Source organism: Eretmochelys imbricata, chromosome 2 (genome assembly GCF_965152235.1).
Source record: "Eretmochelys imbricata isolate rEreImb1 chromosome 2, rEreImb1.hap1, whole genome shotgun sequence".
Lineage (NCBI taxonomy): Eukaryota > Metazoa > Chordata > Testudines > Cheloniidae > Eretmochelys > Eretmochelys imbricata.
Window position 1 is genome coordinate 264,163,720 of NC_135573.1, and position 21,630 is coordinate 264,185,349.

At 48.2% G+C, this 21,630-nt stretch overlaps 1 protein-coding gene and 1 non-coding gene across 3 annotated transcripts in view; one reads left to right on the forward strand and one right to left on the reverse strand.

Annotated features, from left to right (window-relative positions):
• Window positions 1-21,630, forward strand: part of PTH1R (parathyroid hormone 1 receptor) — a 178,191-nt gene that overhangs the window by 126,719 nt on the left and 29,842 nt on the right. For both annotated transcript variants that reach the window (XM_077808476.1, XM_077808477.1), the window contains exons 6-7: window positions 12,918-13,012; window positions 16,039-16,225. In XM_077808476.1, coding sequence (XP_077664602.1) covers window positions 12,918-13,012; window positions 16,039-16,225 — 282 coding nt within the window. The remainder of the gene's footprint in view (window positions 1-12,917; window positions 13,013-16,038; window positions 16,226-21,630) is intronic.
• Window positions 14,054-14,157, reverse strand: LOC144261713 (U6 spliceosomal RNA). The gene has a single exon (XR_013345407.1). It is a non-coding gene; the product is annotated as a U6 spliceosomal RNA (small nuclear RNA).

A 21,630-nucleotide genomic window follows, 5' to 3' on the forward strand; every position in this document is an offset into this window, starting at 1 on the left:
TCTCCGAGGTGCTTGCTATCACTGGTATTAGGAGTGGCTTCTCCCCTCACCTATGCATTCAAAACTAGGGAGGAGGATGTACTATATTTTAGGGAACAATCCTGCGCTGGCAGGGAAATAGACTGCATGACCTCACCAGAATAAAGAGAGAACTGGAGAATCTAATTAAGGCATGTATTGTGGGCCCACCCCCGGTTACCATAGTATCTGAACACCTCACAGTCTTTAATGCTACTCCTATGAGGTAGGCAGGTGCTGTCCTCCCTGTTTTAGAGAGGGGAAACTGAGGCACAAAGAAGTCAGTCCAAAATTACACCGCGAGACAGTAGCAGGGCAGGGAATTGAACCTGCATCTGTGAACGCCTCGGTGACTGTGCTAACCACTCGGCCAGCCTTCCCCCCGTCCTCCATTAACATTCTCTTGGGAAGAGGCCCAGGGTGTAGATGCCATGCCCTCATTCCTCGCAATAGTACAGCCACTTCCCTTTCCTCCCCACAGAGTCAGAGCTTTGAGTACACAGCTGAGAACTGCCACACTGAGAGTGGATATGGGGAAGTGGGTCATCACACCGTTTACCATCTATATGCGTGAAGTTGCTAGAGCTTCCAGGCAGCGGCCTCTGCCATGTGGCAATTCCCTGGGGTGAAGCCCAGCTGTGTATTTTGTAAATTGTCTGTTACTGCATTGGCAGTGTTTAATTCCAAAGTATCAGCGAACCGTGGGAAAGGCCTCAGGCAAACTTTAGCACCCAAATGGCCCAGTCTATGCATACAACCCATATTTTTTTTTCCTATTGATTTCACATCCTGGGCCTATGGAGGTGGAATTGACCAGGGTGGAGTGTGGCTCTGCCTACTGAGCAGTTAAACAGGTCACTCTGCATGGATCAGAAGAAAGGGACCGGTCAGGATTGCCTGGCTAGCTGGGTCTATTATTTCAAAGTCTGCCTCTTGCAGAGAAACAAGGTGGGTGAGGTAATAACTTTTATTGGCCCAGCTTCTGTTGATGGAAAGAGACCAGCTTGTGAGCTACACAGAGCTCATCTTCAGGGCTGGGAAAGGTATGCAGGTATGTTCCACACAAGGTGGAACAGATTGTTTAGCATAAGTAGGTAACATGCTCAGACCCCTCTGCAGTCAGAGGACCAAAAAAAGGAGGGCTAGTAGGTTACAGGCTGTTCTAATAAGCCATAAATCCTGTGACTTTTTCAAGACCATGATTTTTTGCATTTAGCAAAGGCATGAATTGATGCTCCCAGGCTTATCTTCCAAAGGTGCCGTGAGGGTTTCCTTTGAGGATGAGGCCTGAGAGTGTTTAGATGGGGAGGGCTTGTTTTGTGAAAAGTGTTTGCGCACGGGTGAGGCGGAGTTTTTGTCTTGGAGCGTTTTCCCTGTGTGAGTTCCTTCGAGAGCATAATGATGGTCTGGTTTCACCTACACAGTTGTTATTGGGGCATTCAGCCCACTGGCTGAGGTACAGCACATGTTGTGATAGGTATGTGTAGCACCCAGGGATCTTGAAAGGTCTGTTTAGGGGATATTGATCATAGTAGCAGTGGAAGTATGGCTGCAGATTTTGCGTATGTTGTTCTGGCAGGATCTGGCGCTGCTTTGAGTTGGTGGGTTCTGGTCTGTGGGGAGCTTGCTTCTGATGATGAGGTTTGGGAGTCTGTTTGAAGGCCAGAAGAGGGGGATTGGGAAAGATTTCTTTCAGGATGTGGTCCCCGTTGAGTATGGGTTGTAACTGTTTAATGATACCCTGTATGGGTTCCAGTGTGGGGTGGTAAAGACAGTCTCTCAAGCTTACACAGAGCTCTTCTTCAGATCACTTCTCTGGGTAAGCTTGAAAGCTTGTCTCTTTCACTGATAGAAGTTGGTCCAATAGAAGCTATTACCTCATCCACATGGTCTTTCTCGTATCCTGGGACCAGCATGCCTACAATAACACTGCAAACAAAATTTATTATTATTATTCTTTTTCTCTGCTGGCGGAGAGTGGGGATTATAAGACTGCTGTGACAGGATTCCCAGGGTGCAGCCTGGGACTGTGGGACCCCTGTGCCCCCTGAACTCTCTTTAGCCTGTCTCTCACAATGCCTTGATAGTGACCAGCAGCAAACCCCTCCAGGTGCTATTATCACTCAGCACAACCGCATGTGAAGCCGCACACCCAGCTAAACTGCATAAATGCTCCCAGAGCGACTCATGAATTGCACAAGGAAAGGCACCAGCCAAATCCCCCCATCTCCCAGCACTGTGCCTCAGGAATATACAGTCTTGAACTATTCAAGATGGGCAATGCAAATGTATTAATTGGTTCACCACGTCATCAATGGAAAGTGGATATACACCAGCCTTTGCAGACCTGAGCAGATTACCAAACACTTCAGGCAAATTCACTGGTAAAGATAAACAGTTAAATGTATTGACTACAAAAGATAGATTTTAAGTAATTATAAGTGATAGGCAAAAAGTCAGAGTTAGTTACCAAAAGAAAAGAGAAAAGGAGTACTTGTGGCACCTTAGAGACTAACCAATTTATTTGAGCATAAGCTTTCGTAGGCTACAGCTCACTTCAAGCTTATGATCAGATAAATTGGTTAGTCTCTAAGGTGCCACAAGTACTCCTTTTCTTTTTGCGAATACAGACTAACACGGCTGCTACTCTGAAACCTGTCAAAAGAAAAGAAAATATAAGCATGCAATCTAAACTCTCAACCCAATTAGACTGGGCAACTACTAGACTAAGCAGTTTTTCTCACCCCACTGGATATTGCAGTTCATAGTACACAGATTTCACCCTTGAAATCTGGGCCAGTCTCCTCTGCTTAAGTCTTCTCAGTGTCCTTGTTGCTTGCAGCATGGTTGGGGCAGGTGAAGGGCCAAGCATGGGGACCTGTGTTCTGTTTTATACCCTGTCCCATGTGCTTGGGGAATACAGATCCAGGCATATCTGGGGGGCATTGCTGAGTCTCCAGGCAAGGTTGAGCAATTCCTCTGGTGTGGCCTCATGCAGGTGAGTCATTGAATTGTAGCTCCCTTGCTGGACAATAGCTGTTGATGCATTGTCTGACACCTCACCCGGGCGTTGGTTACTTTCTTTGCTGTTGCCTCTGGGGAGCTAATATCTGTCTGATTACCCAATTTACAGCATGTTTTAGTGACAACCATACAACACGATTCTCATAACTTCATGTGCATTAATGATATGCATATATGGGTCAAAAAATGACTTTCAGCAGATCATAACCTTCCCCCGATACCTCACACAGCCTCCTTTATATGCAAGATCACAATTGTATATAAATGAGGAACATGGGGGTTACAGGGTGCTCCCCCACGGTACAGAATGTCACAATGGCAATATAGCCCTCCCATCTTTCATGCCCTCCATTGAGTCTGCAGAACTGGTAACAGTAAAGCCTGCTTCGACTGGTTCTGTAAGTATAGAGGTCAGGCAGATGGATTCTGCCAAGACAGATTCGTCCCCTCTACAAAGAGAGGTTTCAGAGTAACAGCCGTGTTAGTCTGTATTCGCAAAAAGGAAAGGAGTACTTGTGGCACCTTAGAGACTAACCAATTTATTTGAGCATGAGCTTTCGTGAGCTACAGCTCACTTCATCGGATGCATACCGTGGAAACTGCAGCAGACTTTATATACACACAAACCAGCAGGACAGTGGGGTGGGAGGAGGTATTGTTTCATATTCTCTGTGTGTATATAAAGTCTGCTGCAGTTTCCACGGTATGCATCCGATGAAGTGAGCTGTAGCTCACGAAAGCTCATGCTCAAATAAATTGGTTAGTCTCTAAGGTGCCACAAGTACTCCTTTTCTTTCTACAAAGAGAGTCATGTTTTCTATTATTATTTTTTTTCCCACTGGGAGAACAGCATTTTTGTGTCGTCGGTAACAGCTGCACTTAACCAGCAATCGTCCGCTGAGGTTGTTGGGAGATTTAGAGAGAGACAGATGGACAAACATAGCCAATGGGAACCGAACACTAGAAAGTGTTGGAAAAACCTCCCTGTCTCTCTCTCTATAGATAGGTATTTGTTTAGGTTCTCTGTGTTCTCATTTTAGCTACCGCGGGGTAATGATATGGCTGGCCAAAGCAGCATCCAGAGGGGGGTGGAGAAGGTTTGTGTCTCTTTCCCTTGCCCGGGATGATACAAATAGGATTATCTCACTTAGAGCTGTGAAGGATCTGATTTTTTTTTTTAATTAGCAAAGCGTGCTAAAGCAATCGATGCCGGAAGGATTAACAGCTCCTAACTACCCAGCAAAGCAATTGCTTCAGCACTGTTTCCAAGGGGAATCAAAGTGCTGGTGCTGGTGAAAGGTGCTGGATTGACAGCCCTGTAAGGAGAGTGGTCACTTTGGATGGGCTATTACCAGCAGGAGAGTGAGTTTGTGTAGGGGGGGGCGGAGGGTGAGAAAACCTGGATTTGTGCTGGAAATGGCCCACCTTGATTATCATACACATTGTAAGGAGAGTGATCACTTTAGATAAGCTATTACCAGCAGGAGAGTGGGGTGGGAGGAGGTATTGTTTCACGGTCTCTGTGTATATAATGTCTTCTGCAGTTTCCACAGTATGCATCCGATGAAGTGAGCTGTAGCTCACGAAAGCTCATGCTCAAATAAATTGGTTAGTCTCTAAGGTGCCACAAGTACTCCTTTTCTTTTTGCGAATACAGACTAACACGGCTGTTACTCTGAAACCAGCCCTGAGACTGATGTCCTCTGTTTAGCTGCAGATCAGGGAGTGGGCTGCCACCGGCTGCAGATAAAGTTTCCCCGCATGTCTCACTAATGTGCCAGGAACAGCCAATTTGGGATGAGGACAGATCTCCTGGGAGAGGGCAGATCCGTGAAGGAGCATGTAGACTCCATGCTGCTGAGGAAGGGGCCAGAGAGGCCCCATGTGCTGGGCTTGCCCCACCTCTCCGGCCCTGTCAATCCTGTATGGTAGGGAGGAGGCATTTAAAAAGGAGGAAACTGCAGTGAGCTGTGGGGAGAGCGATCACCCCAAGCAGGAAATGGCTGGAACGACTCCTGCAGCCGCTGATCTCCATCCAGGAGATCTCCAACCCTATGGGAAGTGCAGCCAACTTCCACGGTGAGCCCAAGTCAGCTACCCTGCTGGAAGGACGCCTAGAAAACGGCAGACTGCCCCAAAGTAAGAAGGTATTGCTGTCTTTCCCCCTTTGAGTTGGCTCCACGAAGACGTTGTTTTTGGATGCATTGGAACATTTATTTTCCTTTCAATCCTCCATCGGAAGAGATGTAAGAGGGCCTACAAAGGGTGGGGTCCCATTTGCAAGGAGTTAGAAATTGACTATAAGCCACCCCATGTAGATAACTGGGCATGGCCAGGGACTCCCGCCATCTGGTAGAAAAACCTACAGGAACTCTTTGACAGGCCCATAGGAAGAAGGGGTCCCGGGAGTTTGGCAAGTGAGAGGAGGGAGCTTCTTAAAGAGGTGTCCTAGTGGCATGATCATGGAGGTCCGAAGAGATTTCAGGGTGCCCTCCGTGGCTGTGCTGAAAGCTTCCCAGGCTCAGTGAGCTTGTGTCTCTTTATGCTAATGCTCTGTCTTTAAGAGCTGAGATAACCCTGCCCTTTGTCCAGCTGGTGGCCATAAAGGAGCCGCAGAGGAGCTGAACCAGGATGTGTGTGTCTCTCGTCACAGGCAGCCTGCTCAGAAAGACAGCCAGCCTCCAGCCCAACGGTCTGAGAGATCTCTGGCTTCCAGCCCGAGCACCCTGGCCATCCGGCTCCATTTTGTTTACTTTCCATCTGGCGTTTCAAGGAACTTGGGGAGTCAGGGTCATAGCTCAGCTGGCACTAGTCCCTCAAGGCACCCAGTGTGGTCAGAGAACCTGGGCTCGCTCTGGTGCAATTTGTTTGTTTCTTTGTTAACGGCAAGACAGACCCATCTCTGAGGTCCCGCGGCCTCATGTCAGGCTGTGCATGGCTAGCACGTCAGATGCTTTCTCTTGGCCCCGGGTGCTGGTCTTACCTGGGGCACTCTCACTTTCACGCTGGTGCCCATCCGTAGCGCCTTGGATGTGGGCACTTTCCCTTTCACGCCAGCGTGCATTGGTAGCAACTCCAGCACTTGCGTGTTCGCCCTGGGGCACGTCAGTATCGCCTTGGAGACAGGATCGCTCAGGGGGATGGCAGCAGTAGGTAGCATATGATCACTTTCAGTTTCGCCTGGGTGGAGAGCAATGGCACCTGGCACATGGTCACTTTCACATGGGGGCCCGTTGACAGCAATGCAGGGATCTTCCACCCAGTAACCAAAAGCAAACGGGCCTTGTGTCCTGCCAGATTCTCTTCTCCGCTAATGCTGTTAATCCTAGGCATGGCTTGTTTAGGAAGGACAAACCCTCCCGTTTTCAGGGATGAGATTGGAGAGAAGAGTGACTTAGACCCACTGAAAGGGAAACAGTGCGGGCTGGGAACATGGGTTCAGTTCTGCCTGGAAACACCATCCCAGCCACGTGGCCCATCAGAGGGCATAACCATAACCCGGCCAATCTTGTCTTCATCTACTGCCGCTTGTTTATAACGTGGTGGCTTCTCTGCTCCCAAGGAAATCAGAGTCCCATGCCAGGCCCGATGGGAAAAGCAGAGAGCATACAAGGGTTGCTTTATCTAAACCTCATTGTTTAAAGCAAAGTTGTTTTCCAGCCCAGAGCTTTCCAGCTCCTTGGTATCTTCTCAACAATGGCGTGATTTGTATGGCCTATGAAGTGGCTGAAGTAGAGGCTGTAGCTCACGAAAGCTTATGCTCAAATAAATTGGTTAGTCTCTAAGGTGCCACAAGTACTCCTTTTCTTTTTGCGAATACAGACTAATAAGGAGCTACATAGGTGTTACAGATTTAATGGCCACACTTTATATTCCAGTGCTGGTTGTACACGGTTAATACCTGATGAACAGATGTTTTCATAAATGGTTAATCAATTCAGTCCAACAGCTCTATACATGTCATTTGGCCACTATAACACCTTCTACTGATGTGCTGATGGTCTATAACACAAGCTGCTTGTGTCTGGAACATCTGTTGATCATGGGAGAGGCAGTGTGGCCCAGTGGATAGAGAGTTGGACTCAGGAAACCTGAGTTCTATTCCCAGTTCTGTCACTGGCCTGCTGGGTGACCCTGAGCAAGTCACTTCCCTGCTCCAGGCCTCAGTTTGCTCATCTGTAAAATGGGGATAATGGTACTGACCAGGTTTGCAAAGTGCTTTGAGATTTATGGAGGGAAAGTGCTGTGTAAGAGCTGTGTGCGGAACTCATTGCCAGGGGATGTTGTGAAGGCCAAAAGTATAACTGAGTTCAAAAAAGAATTAGATAAGTTCACGGAGGATAGGTCCATCTATGGCTATTAGCCAAGATGGTCAGGGACAGAGCCCCATGCTTTGGGTGTCCCTAAATCTCTGAATGCCAGATGCTGGGACTGGACCACAGGGGATCACTTGATAAATTGCCTCTGAAGCATCTGACACTGGCCACCTTCGGAAGACAGGATACTGGGCTAGGTGGACCACTGGTCTAACCCAGTATGGCTGTTCTTATGTACTGTTATTATTTATTAAGCATGTATAAATGGAACCTCAATAGCCCATGTGAACAATTGAATCACTGTTATTTGTATACTAAAGTTTCTTCTGAGCATCTCAAAGTACTTAACGAGTGCTAGCAAATTAAGCCTTACCCCTGTGAAGAGGGACTGTCTCCCCATTTGACGGATCAGGGGACTGACACGCAAGGGGCCAAAATGTTCAAACTTGGGCCCCTAAAACAGACACTTTGGGGGCCAGATCCCCAGCTAATGTCAGTCACTGTAGCTTCATGGAAAGCAGTGGAGTTATGCTAGTTTATACCAAACTGATGGACTGGTTCCTAAATCCCTGTGTAGCAGATGGTCTGATTTGGGAGGTGCCAAGTATGCACAACTCCTATCCAAATCCATGGAGCCTGAGGGGTCTTAAGACTGGGGGGAGAGAGGCAGTTCCCGACTCCCATGGACTGTCTGTGGGAGTTGGGCAATTAGCTGCTCTTTGAAAATGTCCCCATGGGCCAGTTAAGTGTCTTTTTTTTTTTAATGTTAAAACAAAGGCTAGGAATGGTGACAGCATTTCACTGGCATGGGTTGGCATTTGTGGCAGTCAAATGCAGTCCTCACTAGTTTTAAGCATGTAATTAACAATGTCTGAATCAACAGCTTTAACTGAGTCTGCAGATATATGGGCCAGTAAACCCTTTTTGAGCTTGCCTTTATAATAACCATCCCATCTTACACAACTCGTTAAAGACGGTTGGAGCCATTTCCTCTTCTTGACCGATCCCTTGGAGAGCTGTCTAAGGGCGTGGCCAGGTGGAATCGTTCCTCAGTCTCAGCCTGTAGCTGAATATCTCACATGCGGATATAGGATGATCCTGGCCTAAATTCACACCAGCGACTTGTCATTGTAGGGCCCTAGACTGAGACGCCTCGAAGGGGCCTGCTTCAGAAAGCACTGAGCACCTGCCCTTTGAGCATCAGGCCTCTTCACGGCAACTGCTGTTGGGCATCCGAAAAATAAGGCCTCCTGGATCACTGGTCCGGTCTGCAAATGTCCTCCCCTGTCTGTCCCACACCAGATGCTCCAGATGCCTGCTTCTGGTGTTCCATTGGAAGACAGGGCACAGTGGGTGGTGATGTTTAGTGGCTTGGTGTCTCTTCGTTGTGCCCAGTGTTATGCATGGTCCAGGAGCATAAAGCAATGTGAGACATCCTCAGACTCCCACGTGGCGGGTTGCGGGGCGGTGGGGAAAGCAGCCTCGGCAAAGCAGTTACTCCGAGTGAGCAGAGCCTTGATCTCACCTCTCCCCATGCACTGCCCAGGAGTCAAGCTTGTGTAGGTTACCTCCCGGAAGAGAAGAGACATGACTGTGGCTTTGGCATGGGCTGCACCGGCATGGCTTGGCACTGGGTGGTAGGAGACTGCTGCGGAAGGAATGGCTCCCAGACCGGGCAGGAGAGGCAGGGCCCAGACTGGAAGCACTTTGCAAGGCTCGACTGCAAGCAGTTCAGCTGGCTCAAGGAGGAGCAGTGTCAGCTGGCAGCAGGGAAAGAGCCCTGACTTTCTCCCGCGGGGATGGCCCCAAGGTACAGCATTGCCTGGCACAGCTCAGTGGAGGGAAGATCTCATGGGTAGAGCCATGCTCTTCCTCTCTTGCCAGAGGACAGAGCCCAGGTACAGGGCTACATTAGGTCTCGCTTGCTGAAAAGAAGATCAGGCATTGGCAGGAGCCGGTGGAGGCAGTGGCAGGGGAGCAGGTAGAGATGGGGCCACGGCGTGCCGCAATTCCACATCTCCCCCTCCCGGGATAACACACAGCAGGATGCATTGCTGCTGGGGGAAGTGGACAGGAGCCCATCAAACCCAGCAGCCTGGGATCCGTCCGCCCCGTTTGAATACACACCCAGTGCCCTCTGGCCTTTGCTATGCCACCTTGGAAGACAGTTGTCTGGGTGATGACAAGGTACCCAACCCTTTCTCCATGCGGGCACTGGCCGAGGCAGGCTTGCTTTGGCAATGCCCACAGCAGCATGCTAATTAGGCATGGCCAAGGCAGAGTTTAATTTGAAACAATCGCACCAGTGTGGCCCGCAGGGACATGATGGTTCCCTCACCCACCCGATCTCCATCCTCCCATCACCACCTAGCTCTTAGGCGAGGGAGGAGAGTAACATCTGTTTTGTGGCCTAAGCAAAGACAAACATGGCATGGCCCGGGTGCAGGAACATAACCATGGATGTGAAACCACTTTCATGGCCAAATAAATGCCAGAACAAATGCCACAATGCAAGCCACTGCTTGAGCTCTGGGCTGTGATCTACCGTCCTCGAGAGCTGGCCTTTCCCAGACCATTGCAGTTTGATCACAATATCTGGGGCTTTTCTGAAAGCTCCAGCTCCTGGAGTCAGGTGATTAGGTGAGAATCTTGGCTTTTATTTTGGAAAAAGGCTAAGTTTGTAGCCGTGATGGTTGTGGAGAAGAGCTTGAAAACACGAAGGCTCAAACCAGGAGGCAACTAAACAGAACCTCACGTTTATTATTTTTAAAACCCTTGTGATTTTTTTTAAATCAGTCTCGTGATTTGGGGGGACATGACTCGTGAGTGTCAGGCGGCTGGGGTTAGCAACGCTGAGCTGATCTATTAAAAGTGTGTTCACAGTTGGACAGAGTGAGCACCAGGGAAAGAGCCTGGTGTATTGTACAGAGGGGAAGGATGGCCTAGTGGGTAGCAAACTGAAGTGGGATTTGGGCTACGCTGTGAATAGGAGGGGGGGGCCTCAAAATCTCTCCCCATCACCTTTTTTCCACACAGGAATGCCAATCCTTGCACTCCCCGAGCACAAGGACTGCTGCAAGCCAGTGATCGGATGGGGAGGAGCAAAGGATGGGGACATACCATCCTCTCCCCCAGCCGGGAGAGCTGGAGGGGAACAGTGCACTGTACTCTTTCATAGGCCATGCCGAGCAGCATCCTGGGAGCGTCTGTCTTAAATCAGTGAGAGTGCTTCTGGGAGCTGCCTCTGGGGCAGTGTATCCCCGCCCCTCACCAACACACAAATCCCTCCCCACCCACACGGTTCAGCACTCGGTCCGGGGACTGTATTTTGCCCAGCAAGGGAATGGCTCCCGTGATCCAACAGGTCTCTTCCTACATGTCTGTGAGCCTAGCAATCTGTTTTCCCATGATGCCGCTGTGTTACCTGAACTTTATTTTGTTTCCTAGGCTTGCAAGTGTGTGTACATGTTTATGTGTGTGTGCAAGCATGCGGGTGTGTGTGTGTGTGTGTGCAAGCATGCGGGTGTGTGTGCACGAATGCATGTGTGTGTGTTCGGCTCCTCTGGGTCACCATCATTTCAAAGGAGGCCCCCATGTTGTTAAAGAGAAAAATTAACCATGCGCTTTAGAACATCTACTGGCCAATCAGAAGATCCCTTTCGGTAGCACACTCAGAGCTGCTATTGTTTGATAGGGATGTGGGCGTTTCCGGTTAAAATTCTGAATGGGGAAGGAGAAAGGATTTCGGTCCGCTTGCTTGGCGTAGTAATTCTTCGGCACCATGATCCCGTCTTGGAGCACAAGCCATTGCGGTGGATGCAAGCACATGTTTCAGCACAGCTAGGATACCCAGCTTCATTGGGGAGAAGCAAGTTAGGGCTCGTACGGAGCCTGCTCTTTCGAATTGTGCAGTCTGCTTGTACGGCTTGCCTGCTGCAACCACTGCTTGAAAAACAAAAAAAGAACATTGGCAAGCCCAGCACTCCACCAGAGGAAACCACAAGGAAATGTTCCCAGAGCTGGGTATTCTGATGTAATAGGGCTTGAGGTTAGCATTCTAGTGTGGCATTTCTAGCCCCAGATCAAAATCAGAACTGTCATTCTGAGCCCAGCGTTACTAATGTTACTGAAACTCTGGGGTGGGAAGGGAGGAGGAAGAAAGATGCTGAATTGGTTGATTTCTTTCTGAGTTTATTTCTCCATTCAGAAGACGAAATGATGATCTGCCATGTTGGTAGATGTTTTAATCCTGCTAAAGCTGATATTCAAACCTGCAACAGATATGTTCCTTCCTTGGGAGAATGGAGATAAGCCCCCAGCTTTTAAGGGAAGACTCCCTGCAATAGAAGGTTCCTTGAAGCTGTGACTTAGAAATTGGAGGTGAAAAAGACCTCTTACGTGTCTAGTCTGTACCCTTAATGCAAGATTGATCTCTAGAGATCCATGCAGTCTAAAGTGAGGAGGCCTTTCTGAGGAGACTTTTCAAAACAAAGTCTTGCATGAACAATAAAGATCCTTAGGCACTTCTGGAAGAACAGGTGATTTCTCTTTGCATCCCTGGGCCAAATTTCTCCTCCTCGCATCTGTGTGTTATGTGCTGATGCCCTCCACCCCAGAGCTGGTTGTGTAACCCACACACCTTCTGGGTGTGATGGTGTGTCCCATCTAGTGGTACCGAGACCACTTAGAGAGATAAAATGAGTCTGTTCTACAGCCTTAGCTAACAGCCAGCTTTTAGCTCATGCTGCAGAGGCTCATGCACTAAGCTCCCCATATCCCCAGTTCAATCCTGCCTGCCAATGACCAGGGTCTGTCGGCATTATAAGTAGGGGCTTGTCTGCGATTTCAGCTGAGAAGACTCTGAAGCTCGGGATGCGCTCTCTCAGCTGGGGGAAGTACGTAACCCACACACCTCCTGGGTGTTGTGTCCCATCTAGTGTCACCAAGTCCACTTAGAGAGAGAGATAAAATGAGTCTGCTCTACAGCCTTAGCTAGCAGCGAGTTGGCTTTTAGCTCATGTGCTAGAGGCTCACGCACCAAGCTCCAGAGGTCTCCGGTTCAATCCCGCCCACCGACGACCAGGTCTGTAGGTATTACAGTTGCACATCAGTGGTGCTGCATATCCTGTGGGCTAAATCCTACACATCCTTAGTCAGGCAAATATCATAATGAAATCAATGGGAGTTTTGCCTGAGCAAGAGCCAACAAAGGACGTCAGGATTTGGCCAACAGTTTGCAACGCGCTTTGGGATCTTTGGGGATGAAAGATGCTGCATAAGTTCAATTTGACACAAATCATGACTCTCCTGCAAAATTCACGGTAACCTTCGTTCACTAGGAAATAGGTGTAGCACTTCGCATGCTGTCCATGTACTCAGAAGACCACATGATATCCCGTTCCCATAAGCAGCCACTGCTTCTTTGCCCTTTGGGTTTCTGTTCTCCGCAGATACAAGAGCCTGACTCTTTATGCTGCTAGCATTGTTGGGTTACAATAAAGCAGAATTCATTCTAATTTGGCACTGTTTCCCCCCCCCCCCCCATTATTTGTGCTGCAGGAGGTCTTTTATCGCCTCTATTTGATTTATACTGTTGGATACTCCATCTCTCTGGGATCCCTGACAGTTGCTGTCCTTATCCTGGGATACTTCAGGTAGGCGGCTCTGTTTTTCCTTTTGTGGGGGTATCAGTTTAATCACACAGGTCACCTGGAGGAGATTGGAGGAGACTTAGGTTTTTGTCAATAACAAAGCTCCTCCTTTTTTGTGTGTGTTTCATCTATCAGACACAGGGCTTGTTTTACTATTTGCTGGTTGGGTTGTGTGTGGTGCCACTCAAACACACCTCTTGGGGTTAGGTAGAACCCCTCCAAATGCTGACGTAATCACAGCAGGCAGACAGAGCTCAGAACCTAATGCCTCTGTTTGGAGAAAGGGTTACAAGCTGAATGGAGCACATGGAAGCAATGGCGCTGATTCTCTGGTCCCCTTGTGGTGCACAGGAAGCAGAAATAGACTATAAGCACCGAGGTAGGAATTCTCCCAGCGTGGGGGGCATAGAGCCAACGGAGCTGGATCCTACACCTTGTCCCTGCCAGGAGAGGCCTGGGCCGTTTTGCTGGCCAGGATGAAAAATGTTTTTGGTACTCCCGCGCTCATGGGGCGGAGCGAAACAAAGTGGCTGGCTAATTATTGGAGCAAAACTGGCCAATCACAGCAGAGCAAAAACAAATAATGAAATCAAGCTGAGTGGCACAGCAGTCTGGCGCTCCTTAGAAGTGGCCGCTACCTTTACCTGCCCCTGAAATTGGTCCATCTTCCTGCAACCTCATCTGGGTGAGGAACCTGTACCATCCCCATCCTTTGAGGACCACAGCCAGCGGGTGTAATTTAGAGCAGCCAACAGACTGCTGTAACCTGCACCCAGAGCTGGCTCTGGGCAGGGAACCCAGAAATCCCGAGTTCTGATTCTGGGCCAGCCCTTGGGTTGTCACTGACGACTTAGTGGGCTGTGATCATGACAGGCAGTGTCAGCCAGCAGCGGTGGGAGTAACCTCTCCACACTGCTAACAGCAATGGTACGGCTACAGACAGTCTCCCAGACAGCACAGAACTAGCCTGGGCTAAACCATGGATGTGCAGTACTGGGAATTGCACATGGGACCTTTGACTCTAAAAACACACAGGCCGCTCTCTGGGAAATGAAACGCTTTACGAATTTGCATGTCATCCTTGCTCAGGGGCCATGCAATCTTCTCTGTATCATTCCAATTTTAGTATATGTGCTGAAGGAAGGCAGTTTTATTAGCCTAGACAACAAAGGGAGCCCCATACGCATAGATCAGACACTCACACAGGCCAGTGCAACACGACAAGCTCAGACTGCTTTGGGACCGTGATGACATTTACATGAGCTATTCTGAGACCCATAGTGCAGCCCCTACATGGCCATGAATCTCCCATTCCTTTGGGTCTTTTCCAGGATAGATGCTTTGTTTCTTTTCGGAGACCTGGATAGCTTGTTAAAACATTTAATGCTGTACCTCTGGCCCATTGAATGGAAATTCTGATTAAGCTCAGGTCTTGCGCTGTCTCATGCTTCCTTCTGTTGATCATTGATAGAGAGCGGCTGTGCTCAGAGAAGTGACTGTATAAAAACAGCTTCCTCTTGCTTAGGAGAAATGTTCTCTCTAGTCGCCCAGAGATAGATTGACTTGCTATAGGGAGCAAAAATACACTTTATTTATTAGAGCTGGTCAAAATGTTTTGGCTGAAACAAGATTTCTGCTGGAAAATGCTGTTTTGATGAAGCCAAATTTTCTCGCAAAATTGTATCTACTTCGACATTTCATTTTGGGAAAAAAGATTGGAAGGGGAACCATTTGAAAACATCAGATCTCCCCCTTCGACATGTTCAGAACAAACAGTTGAAAAAAGCACCACTTGGGGGTTTGAAATTTACTCTGTTTGGTATTAAACTTGGTATTCTTCAACCATTTCAAAAGGATGAACATAAAATTGTTGATTTGCCCCAGAACAATTTTTTTTTATAGTGTGATTTAGCAATTTTAGTTGTTGAAATTTTGGCATTTTGTCCGAATTGGGGATGATTTGGGATGATCTTTTTGTTTTCAAAATCTCAATTTTTTTCACAGGACGGCAAATCCATTTCCCAGCCAGCTCTCTTTGCCCTGGAGAGCCAACACAACTACACAGGAGTGAGCTGGATTCTATTCTGGCTCACATGTCAGCAAGAGACTCATTAATTAAATTTCAGTTACAGGAACAAATCCTGCTCTTACTCAGACCTGTACAAATCCATTGAGCACTCTTTGTATCATAGGGGGCCTAAAGGCTTTAAATAGAGGAAAATACCAAGGAACTGTAATTGAGATTGTCTTAAGACACCCTTGCCCCCATTAAAATCCATAATCTTAACAACAGACCTAGATTCTTTGTCTTCTTCATATCATTAGACCTGGGGATTTCAAAGGATGCAAACTCAGAGGCTCTCTGAGTGCTAGCTAAACAAACAATATCACATCTTACACTGCTACAGTATAATGGATCTCAAAGTTCTTTACAATCTGTATTCAGGTATCACTTCACCTGTCACTGCAATGCCGCCACCTCTGGTGTGGAGCTCAGCAGCTGTTTAACAGTGCCCAGAAACACTACAGGAAGTGAAGTAGAATATTATATCTAATTGAAGCTGAAGAGGGAATCTAACCAGATAGGATATAAATATTAACACAGGGACTAACAACCCCGTGCCACAAATGACCACAAGATCTTGGGCCTTAATTTTACATCTTACTTGCAGGGTGTATAATTGAGTGTGACATCTCAGGGACCTTTAAACCCATCCCCCATGTTTTATTCTTGCTGGGGCACCCTATCCCACCCAACTGCTAGGTCAGCTGCCTCTGTGGCTTTTGTTCAACCTCCAGCCAATCCCCTGGGTTACGCCAGGGGTGAATTTGCACTGGAGTGGGGCTGTGGCTGTAGCCTTGGGTCACTGCAGGGGCACAGCATCCCTGAGAGGAGGTGTGCTGGGGTATCAGCACTGTGCCGAATCGTTCGACCCCACTGTGCCATTAGGAAGCACAGCTGAGCTTGACTAGGCCCAGTTGGACATCTAAACCGTTCCAATCCTGTGTCTCTCCCTTTCCCCTTCCAGGCGTTTACACTGCACAAGGAACTATATCCACATGCACCTGTTTGTCTCCTTCATGCTGAGAGCAGTCAGCATCTTTGTGAAGGACGCGGTCCTGTACTCCGGGTCAGCTCTGGAGGAGATGGAGCATCTGTCTGAAGAAGATCTCATGTCCATCACCGAGGCCCCCCCAGCGGATAAGTCGCAGTTTGTGAGTACTGCTGTATGGCCGGTTACGTCTTACCTCTCCCTTTTGTGTGGCTCACCCTGGGAACGCTGGTGATCTGGGGCCTTATCCACTTCCTGCCTCTTCCCCAATGGGAGACTGAGACATCTGACTCCTCTTCCCCACCTAGTAAACCACAACGTCTTCCGCATCCCCTCTTCCCTAGTACCTGGCTTGAATCCAGCCCACGGTCTATAAGCAATGACCCAAGAGAACCTTCTGGTCTGCCCGACCAATGCAAGTTCTTCACCCGCAGTCGTCCCAGGTAACATCAGAGCTAGGGTTTAGGGCCATTCCCAGGACCGTTATGTGGAAAGATGGGCACCTCCTCTTTAAAGAACAACGTCAGGACCCTGTTGTATAAAGGGAACATTTGCACAGCCCACGGAAGCGAGCCTGCGAGTCCACATTGACAGACTTGGGCTTGTGGGGCTCATCTTACTGAGCCCTAGAGATGTGGCAGCTCTGGCTGGTGCTCGGGGTTTCAGAGGCTGAGCTCCAGTCCGAGCTGCAACTTCCAAGTGCTGTCTACATAGCTCTTTTAGCCCTGAACCACGTGCCCAGGTCTGTCAACCTAGGCTTAGAGGCTTGCTGCCGTGGGCTGCCACTGGGTGTGTAAATATACCCCGAGTGGCTGTGGAGATACTCCCTTTTTGAACAATTTCTGTGCCTCTGTTCCACCAGATATGTCAGTACATCAGTTTCCCAACATGTACAACTCCCCCCAGAGTACATCATTCAATGATTTCCCGCTCGGCAGCTCTTCTCGGTACAAACCATGCAGACATCACTCAGCAGCCGTTTCTAGGCCATCTGACACTCCTGTGGCAGAGACTTGGAGATGGATTCCAACATGTCTAGTTGGCAGCCGGTGTCAAGTGGAGCGCCCCAGGGGTCGGTCCTGGGGCCGGTTTTGTTCAGTATCTTCATAAATGATCTGGAGGATGGTGTGGATTGCACTCTCAGCAAATTTGCGGATGATACTAAACTGGGAGGAGTGGTAGATACGCTGGAGGGCAGGGATAGGATACAGAGGGACCTAGACAAATTGGAGGATTGGGCCAAAAGAAATCTGATGAGGTTCAATAAGGATAAGTGCAGGGTCCTGCACTTAAGACGGAAGAACCCAATGCACCGCTACAGACTAGGGACCGAATGGCTAGGCAACAGTTCTGCGGAAAAGGACCTAGGGGTGACAGTGGACGAGAAGCTGGATATGAGTCAGCAGTGTGCCCTTGTTGCCAGGAAGGCCAATGGCATTTTGGGATGTATAAGTAGGGGCATAGCGAGCAGATTGAGGGACGTGATCATCCCCCTCTATTCGACATTGGTGAGGCCTCATCTGGAGTACTGTGTCCTGTTTTGGGCCCCACACTACAAGAAGGATGTGGATAAATTGGAGAGAGTCCAGCGAAGGGCAACAAAAATGATTAGGGGTCTGGAACACATGACTTATGAGGAGAGGCTGAGGGAACTGGGATTGTTTAGTCTGCAGAAGAGAAGAATGAGGGGGGATTTGATAGCTGCTTTCAACTACCTGAGAGGTGGTTCCAGAGAGGATGGTTCTAGACTATTCTCAGTGGTAGAAGAGGACAGGACAAGGAGTAATGGTCTCAAGTTGCAGTGGGGGAGGTTTAGGTTGGATATTAGGAAAAACTTTTTCACTAGGAGGGTGGTGAAACACTGGAATGCATTACCTAGGGAGGTGGTAGAATCTCCTTCCTTAGAAGTTTTTAAGGTCAGGCTTGACAAAGCCCTGGCTGGGATGATTTAGTCGGGGATCAGTCCTGCTTTGAGCAGGGGGTTGGACTAGATGACCTCCTGAGGTCCCTTCCAACCCTGATATTCTATGATTCTATGATTCCATTGTCACCTCTACAGGTTGACGTTCACTGTAATTGGCTGTTCCCATTGTAGTTTATTCCTATTATTTATTGATACGTTTCTGGTAGAAACCACAATGTGCTAAGGGATGTTCCTGGGCCTGAAGGTTTTGTACTCTATGAGCTAGATCCTCACCCAGTGGAAGTTGGTGGAGTTGTGCCAATTTATATGTAGGAACTGGCCCTGAAATGGCAAACTGGGTTATTCCTGTGGCCACATATCTGCCAGTTTGAAGAGCACTTCCCCCGCTCCCCAGTTGTGTTGAAACGGCCGAGGGCTATTTCAGAACCAGTAACGCCACTTCACACGTTAGCATAGCCTGGTGAACACCATGTGAGGAGCTGGGCCAAAAAATTTTTTGATTTTCTTTTGCACCAAAAAAATGCTTTTTTTTCCGGCCCGCAAACTATTTGCTAAAATCTGGTTGAATCTGACAAATGATTTTGGTTGGAGAAAATTTTTTAGAAGATTCCAAACATTTCAGCTTGACTTTTTGATTCCAAACCGCATTTCAGTTTCAAATTTGGCCAGTTAAAACACTGATGTTTAAAGCACCTAATGGTTGAATCAAAAAAAAAAAAAAACCCTTTCACCCCAAAAAATTGCTTTGAATCATCTGAAACATTCAATGTTTTGACCAAAAAAAAAAAAAAAAAAGGTTTTGGTTTAAATCAAACTGGATTTTTTTCCAGATTTTTCGGTTCAGCCCCTGAACTGACAAATCCATTATTTTCGTAGCTTTTGTTACGTGTCCCCATCTGCAGAGGATGTGGGTCTATTACAGACCATGCCTCTTTACCTCAAGCTTTAGTGATACATGTTTAATTCAGAAAATCTTCAATTTGATTCCTTGTATTACTCAAGATGCCGGCTGTTCCATTAGCTCTGCACTAGCCTACATCAACTAAAAACAAAACACTCAGAGTTTGCAAAGAATACATGTACTTTGCTGCATTCGTCAAGAAATTTTATGTCAGAGATGTTTTCTATTTAGTGAACTGCAAAAGCAAACAAGTACCTAAAGGGTTTAGCAATTATTAATATATTACTTTATTTCCAGACAAAGTGGGAGCTCCATAATTATTGCCTTGGGCTGTTAAAGTGTGGGTCGCTGATAATTTTCGAAGAATATAGAAAGTATCATTTGAATGGGATTTTTTTTTAATTTATCTTCTTTATATATTTTTTTCACTTGTTATCTTTAACAGAAAATTATTTTTCTGGCTGGTGAAATTTGCCAGATTGACAGCTCTGCACACTGAAAATTCCTCTTTTTAGCCACAGAAGAGGGCATGAGCTACGCAATTCTGTGCCAGCCATGCTGGGGCTACATTGTTCATTTTATAATATTCTCTGAGCAAGAGGCAGTGCCTATATCCACTGCCCCAGGAGGACAGGATATAAGTAGAGCAGGTCAGAAAACGGATTGTCCATCCTGCAAAAAATTTCGAGATTTTGGGGGAGGGGGGAAGCGTCCCAAATTGGAACAAAAAGCCAAAATTTGGACATTTTCACAAAACAGAAGTCCCCAGAAAGGTTCATTGTAGGTCAGTCAAAATGTTTTGTTTCAATTTCCAACATTTTTAATTTTAAAAACCATAAAATAGAGTAAATTTTGAACTAAAAGTCACTTTGAAAAGAGAAACGGAAACTTTCTGGGCTGAAAATGTCTGAACGAGGTGTTCTGTCATTTTCACAATGATTTTTTTCCAAACTTTTTCAATGTGAAATCTGATTGTAATGGATTCAATTTTGCATAAAAAAAAATCAATGTAACCGAAATAGCATTTTTTGATAGAAAAATGTTTTGACGGTAAGTTTTTGACCAGCCCTAGTCACTAGGTCAGTTGCAGGAGCCATTTAAAAAGGACTGCAGGAAGCCCTAGAAAATCCATCGTCAGGAACAATCCTGCATCAGCAGGGAGGGGACGACAGGGCAATGGACAGGGGTCAGCATTGCACGCACCAGTTACTGCAATGTGGTATCTATATTCCTGTTAGGATTGCCAACTTTCTAACTGCTGAAAACTAGACACCCTGCCCCTTCCCCGAGACTCCGCCCCCAGTCCTGCCTCTTTCCCAGGCTCCACCCCTCTGCTCGCTCACCCCCAGGACTCACCTGCTACCTGCAGAGCTGGGCTGGGAGGAGTTGACGCAGCACCTACCCAATCGGTGCGTGGAGGGGTGGGGAGGGGTCCCTGGAGCAGAGGGCCAGGGTGGGGAAATTGGGGGCACAGAAGGGCAGGTGAGGGCCGACAGGATTCACCCCACACACACACATACACACACCAACTTATTTGCCAGAAAGACTGGAGCCAGCCAAGAGCCAGCCAACCAGCCACAGCTAAGCAGAAAGCAGCTCCTCCAGGCTCCAGCTGCTGCGCTTCCTGCCCTGCGGTGGCGGAGGCCGGTTACTGCGGGTAACCGGACGTTGACCGGACACTACCAGGTTCCCTTTTCATCTGAACTTTCCGGTCGAAAACCGGACACCTGGCAACCCTAATTGCTGTGGTCGTCCCCCTGTGCTTGGGATGAGGAATCATCACTCCATAGCGACGACGAGTAAGGCTGGGACAGCACTGATTCTTGTTAACGTTATATATTTAATTATAGTAATCCCAGGGTTAAATCTGACTCAGCTGACTTGCCTGTTTAGGGCTAGGTTTTCCCAGGCGTGGATGCAGCAGTCAGTACTGATTCAGCAAAGCACTCAAGTTCTGGGTGGAATTCTCCCTGTGTTATTCAGGAGGTCAGATTTGAGCATCCCAATAGCCCCTTCTGGCCTGCAAGTCTGAGAGTACAGCTGCCTAAGTCCCACTGTCTTCATGGCCTTCAGCGTTTTGCAGAACAGTGATGGAATAAGCACTGAATCGGGGGGTCTCAGACTTTCCAAAGTTCCCAGCTTCCACAACTGGGGCTGGGTTTTCGAAAGCACTCTGCTCCCCTTGTTCTAAGGAGAGAGGCTGAGCGCTTTGGAAAACCGGAGTTCTTTTGAGAATCTGGCCCTGCACCGGGGTGCCGAGCCCTCCTGTGTCTATCTGTGTAATCCGTGGCTGTGCACCGGCTGGTTCTGGAGGTGTGATCTCTGGCTGTCCGTTGCCGCTCACCCTGTGCTAAATGCAACCTTGATGGACGTGGGCGCAGCTCCCTTTGACTTCAGTGGAGCTGCGTCTGCTTGCACCAGGACTGAGCCTGGCTCCCGCTGGCTCCTGCAAATAGGCAGTCTCCGGCTGTGCGTCTGCTCCCTCTGTGTGCAATGAGCGGATGCTCACCGTGTGTGCGGTGAACGAATGTGCTATCTGCTGCCTGTGCAGTCTGTGCCGACAGCAGTGCACCTACTGACGGTTCGCTGCTGCACACCTGCTGCTTCTGTGCACCATCTAGAGCAGCTGCAGACCTGCTGCTTCTGTGCACCATCTAGAGCAGCTGCAGACCTGCAGCTCACTTGCCGGATGTGCTGGTGCCCACCTGCTGCTTGTTTAACGTCTGTCCGATGCTCCCCGCCC